Source organism: Passer montanus, unplaced genomic scaffold (genome assembly GCF_014805655.1).
Source record: "Passer montanus isolate IOZ18808 unplaced genomic scaffold, ASM1480565v1 scaffold11, whole genome shotgun sequence".
NCBI lineage: Eukaryota > Metazoa > Chordata > Aves > Passeriformes > Passeridae > Passer > Passer montanus.
Genome location: NW_024357613.1, coordinates 11,144,089 through 11,151,174, shown reverse-complemented (window position 1 = coordinate 11,151,174; position 7,086 = coordinate 11,144,089). Strand labels below are relative to the sequence as shown.

The window sequence follows — 7,086 nt, the reverse complement described above, 5'->3', positions numbered from 1 at the left end:
GTGACAGAGCTGCTCACAGGGATTCACACGGGATTTCAGGGGCAGGGCTGCCACCAGGGCTGCGCTGACACCAACGCTGGCAAGTGTCACCATTCCTGAGTAATGGAGGCTGGTATGGACAGGGGGCTGGAAACCACAGCAGCCATGGGCTTACCAACCCATACCAATTGTGGGCCACAGAACAGGCTGACACTGATTTGGCTGAGCCTGCCCCAGGGATGGCAAAGGCACAAGGCAGACACCAGGGAACAAAAGTCACTTCAACAAGTTCAGTTAAGTCTGCCCTTCAAAAAAGCTGATGTGTTCAGAAAAATATTAAGAAAAACAAACCCAAACAGCGTAATTACTGCTTTCTTCATGCTTGCAATTCACGAGTCAGTCATTCCTTTTTCATCACATGAATGACATCACTGTCAGAAATGATTGCCTGAGGACCTAGACTGAAACCAGCTCTGCAATCACATTAAAAGGTCTCTGTGCAGATGCAGAAGCAGAGCTTAAATTAGCTTTCAAATTATTTTTCCAAATAAGAAATACAATAAGTGAAATACCTCAACAACAACGAATCACTAACAATCAAAAACATAAAAGTAATAACTTTATTCTACAGACTCAACAATTTTAGTAGGGAATTAGCACTGAATGAAGATGACTGCAAATGAAAGACTATCAAAACCCAAGAGTGTACTGAAACACTTTAAAGGCTACACCTTGGCTTGTGTGAGTGAAGAGTAGCTGTACATATGTGGCTATACAAATAAGCTTGCAAGTCTTTCCTGTACATTTCAACAGTGCTCACAAATTGTGCAAGATCAACCTTTGGTGTTCGCTCTTGGCGTAAACCAAACACACTTAGCAAAACTACTGCATCTGCATAATAGACGAGTTCAAACTTTCCCAGGAATAACAAAACTATTAAAAGTGCAGCTGCTGCTGCTGCTGTGGTATTAAGCAATCTTTAGTGTCTTCTAGGCCCATGGGATGCAGCAGCAGTTCAGTTCTTCTTCTTCCCCCTAACTTCTGTTAGGTCTCTGGTCCCCTCCTGGAGCCACAGCTATTCCCCAGCACGCAATAGCAGAGAGAGCCCTACCTGGGCACAGCCCAATTCCAGTCTCATCCCGTTGCTAGGGCTACAAGGCCACACATGAAACACTCCCCTGTGCCGGGGGAAAGACATGGCCACGCCGAGGGGCTCAAAACAGGCCAGAGACTGGCATCGTGCAAAGCAGGGTGGCACGAACATGAATGATTTTGTTATAACTCAGTATTGTCTGTATGCAGAAGCACAGGGTATCACAGTGTCCATCCCTCACCTGGCATTTTGGAGGAGATTATGATGGGGTAGCAGTTCTGCCCATCGTAAACCTGTCTGCTCCTCAACCACAGGCACGGGACTAGAGCAGTACTTCTGGCTACCTTCATTCCAGTGTTTTTATGAGCCCCTGGTCACCAAAAGCACTATTACACTTACATAAGACTATTGATCGTTTTTCTGCTGAAATTTTGTTACAGGGACATCTGCGACCTAAACAGATCGCTAAGAGCATCACCAAAGAGGCTTTTTAATAGGAACATCAGCAAGCAGAGAATTCAGCTTTCAGGTCTCAGAGGAAACACTCCCTGAGATAGCAAAACCACTTCTGCACACTGTGATGCATATACAAAAGCCTCAAGTTACACAAATTATTCCAAAGCAGTCATTTTATGTCAGTCATACACCCACGTAATGTCATCATGTACTTGCATTCCTCATGTAATTAAATATTTTCCCAACTGGAAAGGAAAAAAACCCCAAAAAAACGAAAAAGCAAACTACAAAATAACAGGATCATTTCACAGTGATGCCATTTAAACTTTTACACCGTGAAAATTGTAAATATTAATAGAGGCAAAGCACATTTCATCTGAAAGCTTTTATTTAGGACTTTGCTTATGATTAGTTCTTATCAGAATCTCAATTATCTTCCATGGACTTTATACTCTTCTCAGAAAAAAACTGTCTTTGCTATATGTATTAAACTTACTCTTATCTTAAAATTGTCCTGTACGAAACAGGGTGTTCAGTGAGTTTATTTGCTGTGAAAACATAGGTGAGAATTACTCTTCAGACTCCAAATCAACTACAAATAAGCACAGATGCCTGTAAGCATCAAGCAGGTACTCAAAAGAATTTTGACTTTGATTAAAAAAAAAATTAAGAGCTACTTTTAATCAAGACTCATTAGTTTCTCTTAGCCCTCAATAAATAGAAAGCGTAAGGCATGTGGAATCCAAATTCTTTAATGGAGCTGAAGCTAAAAAGCACCATCTGCCATGTACCCCGCGGTTTTCAACCGGGACTTTCTCCTTCGTCCGCCGCAAAAATCTCCCTTCGTCCGGACCAACACAGGCGATCTGGCCACTGCTGCCGGCAAGTCCCGCACGGGGAGAGCGAGCGAGGATGTGCAGGCGGGAGCCGCGGACACCGCGAGCCGTGGGGCCGCCGGAGCGGCAGCAGCAGCCCCAGGCCCCGCTGCCGGCACGGCGCAGCGGCGGCGGGAGCAGCTACTTGCAGAGCCCCTCCAGCCGCTCCAGCGTGCCCTTCATGTCCCGGATGCGCTTGGCCAGGGCGGGCACGGGCTGCATGGCGCGGTCCAGCTCCTCGCAGCGCGCCACCAGCGCGTACATGGCGCGGATGCTGAGGTCGGCCGCCTCGCCCAGGCTCTCCACGCCGTCGCGGTAGGTCTGGATGCAGCCGACGCTGAGCGCCGTCAGCGCCTGCAGCCCGCAGTGCACGTTCCGCAGCAGCTCGTCCACCTGCGCCGCCACCTGCCCGGCCAGGGCCACCACGTCCTGCAGCGCCCCGGGGTCGATGGCGGGGATGGAGGACCCGCCGCCCCCCGCCGCAGGCTCGCCCCGCGGGGCGCCGCTCAGCCGGATCCGCCGCTCCAGGTTGTTGGCCACGAACTGGGTGAGGCGCCCCTCGCGCAGCACCGTCCCCTCCAGTTCTAGGGCGCTCGCCAGCGTCGCCCGCCGCCCCTCCGACAGCTGCCGGCCCGCCACCGCCGCCCCTCCGCCGCCGGCCAGGCTGAGCGCCTCCAGGCTCCGCTCGTCCCGCCCCCGCCCCTCCGGCGGCGCGGCCGCCGGGCCCGGCTCCTCCATGGCGAGCTACGCGTGCCCGCCCGCTGCCCCCGCCCCCCGGGGGCGCGCCGACGCCTGTTTACGTCTCCCGCGATTGGCTGAGGGGCCCGGGGAGGTGTGGCCTCGGCGGTTCGCGCGGATCCCGATTGGCCGGTGGAGCGCCGCCCGCCCGCCGCGCACTGCGAGCCCGTGACTCGGAGACCGGGGGCGGGCCTGCCCGGATTGGGCGGCCCCCAGGGGAGGCGTGGCCCCGAGTGTTTGTGTCGCTTTCGATTGGCTGGAGCGAGGGCAGAGAGGCCGCCGCTCCGCCGCGATTGGCGGAGCGCGGCGGAGAGGGGCGGTGCTGGCGCCGTCCGCGCGCGGCGGTTGGCGCGGGGGCGGAAGTGGGCGGGGCGCACCCGGGTAACAACACCGGGGAGCTGCTGGTGGCTCGCCTCACTCCCCCGCCATGTTCTCCTAGCGGCGGCTCTGGTTGCGCCACCACTTCCTCACCCCATCACAAAGCCCGGGCAGACCCTGCCCAGCAACCCGACCCGCTCGTCCCTGCTTGGGCTTGACCCCTCTCCCCGGCACAACTCTGGGTACCCACGTCCTACCATGGTTACCACCACGGCGCCGCCGCCCTTCCTGGCTCGGATCTCGGCGGGCACCGAAGACCCGCGGCGGCTGCCGCCCTCCGCCCTGCTCCAGCGCCTCCGGCGCGGGGACAGCAACTGCGAGAACCAGCCCAGCTGCTGCCTGGCGGGCCCGGGGGGCAGCGCCCGCCCCGCGCTGAAGAGGGTGCGGCGGAGGAAGGGAAAGATCCGGCCCGGCCCCGCGGGGCTCCTGCCCAGCCGCTACCAGCAGTACCAGCAGCACCGCGCCGGGCTGGGGAGACGGACGCCGCTGGGAACCGACTTGGTGACGGACGCCGCCCCGGAGGAGCCCCCTGCGCCTGCCCCCTCGAGACCCGCGCCCGGCAAACCCCTCAGGAAGGAGGTAAAGACAAGGCTGCGCAACTTGTCCTCGCTCCAGCCCGCTCCCGGTGCCGGCGAGGCGGCCGCCGGTGCTGCCTTTCCCCCGGGGCGGGGGGAGCGGCGAGCGGGGCGCCCCCTCAGAGCGGCGAGGGGGGCGCGCGCGGGGGGGCGGCAGAGTTTCCGTTACGCTCGGACGGGGCGGGGCGGGGCCGAAGGAGAACCGCGGGCGGCGATTGGCTGCCCGGCGCCCACCAATGGGCGGCCGGCGCTGCGCCCCAGCAACAAGCCGGATTTAGCCCTGGCGCTGGCCGCGCGCCAGCCCCGCCCCGCGCTCGCCGAAGCCGCCGCGGCCGGCCGAGCGGCGGGACGAGCTGTGGGATAAGCGAGACGTGGCGGGGAGAAGGCTTCTCGGTGCCCTTCCCCCTGCCGAGGTGGCCCCCGGCGCTTCAGTAAGTGTCGGGGGCGGTGAGGGAGCGCGGAGGAGAGGCGTCGTGGTTGACTTGATTGTTCTTTGTCTCCGCAGTTCTTAAAAAACAAGATGGGAAAGACAGAGAAGGCGGCCGTCCCCTACGGCCAGCCCGTTCACAGCTTCCACCTGTGTGAACAACCAAAGATGAACAGGCAGAAGAGTAAGTGTAACACGCCAGTGACGAAGATCGCCTCGGCGAAAAAGATAGAGAACTTTTGGCAGGATTCTGTGTCGCCAGAAATAGTTCAGAAGCAGGAAAAAAAGCCACTTAAAAACACAGAAAACTTCAGAAATGCCAAGTCCAAGAAACCTATTGCCCTAAATGAAGTGAGCCAAAAAGAAAATTACGCTGGGGCAAAGTTCAGTGACCCACCATCTCCCAGTGTCCTTCCAAAGCCTCCCAGCCACTGGGTGGGTGGCACAGCTGAACTGTCTGACCAAAACAGGGAGTTGATGGCAGTCCATTTGAAAACTCTCCTAAAAGTTCAAGCGTAGTTTCCAAGATCTCTTGAGTAATTGGCAAAGAAAACTCCATCCAGGAAACTTAAACATGCCTTGTTGCAACAAAAATTGCAAAAGACTGTCAAGTCTTATAATCACATAAAAAAAAATCCTTGTATTATATTTTTTATGGTTGTGTAAATAGTGTACATCTTGTATTATGTGTATATTCTTGTTCATACTTTGAGAGGTACATTTTAGTTTTGTTATGAAAGGATGTATTTTGCACTGCCTGATTGGTAGATGTCTTGTATATAAAATATGGACAATTTTACGTGTGTGCTTGACACATGAAGACTTGACTTGCTTTGCACAAGGTAATGAAAATTTTGGAAGGAGAGTACAGCTTTCTGATTAAGGTTCCAGATCAAATGTGAATGTTCTATTCGTGCACTACTGACAATAGTTTTACATTCTGTCTCCCAATCAAGTATAAACATGGAATTCTCATACAAATGTGAAGTTTTGCCCTCTGCTCTGGAAACTATCTGGAATTCCTGTTCATCTGCTTGTTTTTAAAATTAACTGGAATTTGACTAAAATTCCAACCCACCAATTTGAGCACTGCTGATTTCTTTAAAAATTAAAAAAACAGCCAAAAAAAAACCAAGAAAAAAAAGAAGGAGCAGAGCTTTCTGCCAAAAATTCAATTGGTCACTAAAAAATTAAATAAAACAATTTGGCCTCCCCTTATACCTGTGTCTGTTTTTCTTTGAGTGTGTGTCTCTTAATTCAAGTATGTGAATTTAAATCACTTGATAGCCTTCTAGTGCATTGGTAGAAATACTTTGTCTTTCAGTTGTCTCAGGGAAAATAAGGAGATTAATCAAGCACCAAGAATTCCTTATGTTTTAAAAAAAGAGCCACCTTTGTGACAAGTCATTCTAGGATTGTTTTGTTTGTTGAAAATTGAGAGTTCAATCAAGTTGGGCAGTTAGCCATTGAAATTCACGTGGGAATGCTCCTTAAATGTTCTCATAGTATTAAATGGCTGTTAAATGAGTCAACGCGGAAAAGTAAGCAGTGACAGAAAATGAATGGAGCAAGTAGAATTTTGTATTTTTCACCAGATTAGTCTCTTGCTCATAGCTGTGCTGGAAAACACATCCCCCTGACTTAAAATTCTTAAGGAATCGGACTGTGGATTAGTCTGACAGGCATGTGGAAGAGGTAACAGATTTGCAGTTGTTTTCCTAATCTAGTGTTTAATACTAGGAAGTACGTGACATTTGCATAAGACAGAAAAGCATTTTAAAGTTCTTGGATCCACCAAAAAAACCCCAAAATCCAGTCTCTGTACGCTGGTGTCCTTGGAGAGGAGCGGGAGGTAGGAAGAAGAGAGCTGCTTGTGTCCGGCTGAGGCGGCTCCGGTGCGAGCAGCATCCTCGGGACGCAGACTGAGCAGTTAGGGGTGTTCGTGCTGCACGTGCTGCAGCCTTGGTCCAGTGCAGCGCTGCATTCCACGTGCAGCAATTGGCAGGACTCAGAGGTACAGCCCTGACAGGAGCTTGGTCAGAAGCTTAGAAACTAAGGATTTTTTGGCTTGCTTGTGGATGTTGGTTATGTAATTGTAAAATTAGGCTATTTAGCTATCGATGCTCTAAACTAAGGGTTGATGGAACATTTTTGGTTTGCCCCAAAGAATTAGAGGTTCCCTGTCTCACCAAAGAGACTGCTGGTGGTGTACTCGAGGTCAGTGTGTGGCTTCAACAACCCAGTTTCCTTCCTAATCTAAATACTCTCTAATTTAGTGTCCCCCATCTTCTGTTCTAAAAATGAACAAAACCCCTCCTGGTTTTCTGTTTGTGGGATTTTGTTTAAACATAGACAGTATTACGGCGAAGAAAAATACCACTGGAATCTCGCCGAGGATGACTCAAGGAGACTGTAAGTCCGAGTTTGCTATATTTGGTAAATGCTGTATTGATCTGCCGTTGTGCTTTTCTCCTTTTTTCCCCCCTTTTTTTCTTTTGCCTGAGTGTCACCCAAATGCAAAGCAAAACGCCTTAACAATTACCCATAGCTTTAGGCAATGGTTAA

At 52.1% G+C, this 7,086-nt stretch overlaps 2 protein-coding genes across 2 annotated transcripts; one reads left to right on the top strand and one right to left on the bottom strand.

Annotated features, from left to right (window-relative positions):
* Nucleotides 1-2,259: 2,259 nt before the first annotated feature.
* BORCS6 (BLOC-1 related complex subunit 6) lies at nt 2,260-3,719 on the bottom strand. The gene is given in 5 exon segments (XM_039727801.1): nt 2,260-3,277; nt 3,279-3,360; nt 3,363-3,534; nt 3,536-3,603; nt 3,710-3,719. Coding segments are annotated over 5 exon segments (1,065 nt in total). The 3' UTR covers nt 2,260-2,544.
* PNRC1 (proline rich nuclear receptor coactivator 1) lies at nt 3,530-5,739 on the top strand. The gene is made up of 2 exons (XM_039726841.1): nt 3,530-4,098; nt 4,600-5,739. The coding sequence occupies exons 1-2, from the start codon at nt 3,718-3,720 to the stop codon at nt 5,038-5,040; spliced, it is 822 nt and encodes a 273-aa protein (XP_039582775.1). The 5' UTR covers nt 3,530-3,717; the 3' UTR covers nt 5,041-5,739.
* The last annotated feature ends 1,347 nt before the right edge of the window (nt 5,740-7,086 follow it).

Bases quoted from the DNA above. Each gene is read 5' to 3' on its own strand.
- PNRC1 (XM_039726841.1), top strand. From the start codon at position 3,718: ATGGTTACCACCACGGCGCCGCCGCCCTTCCTGGCTCGGATCTCGGCG. The intron at 4,099-4,599 runs GTAAAGACAAGG...TTGTCTCCGCAG, and splicing joins GCAAACCCCTCAGGAAGGAG to TTCTTAAAAAACAAGATGGG.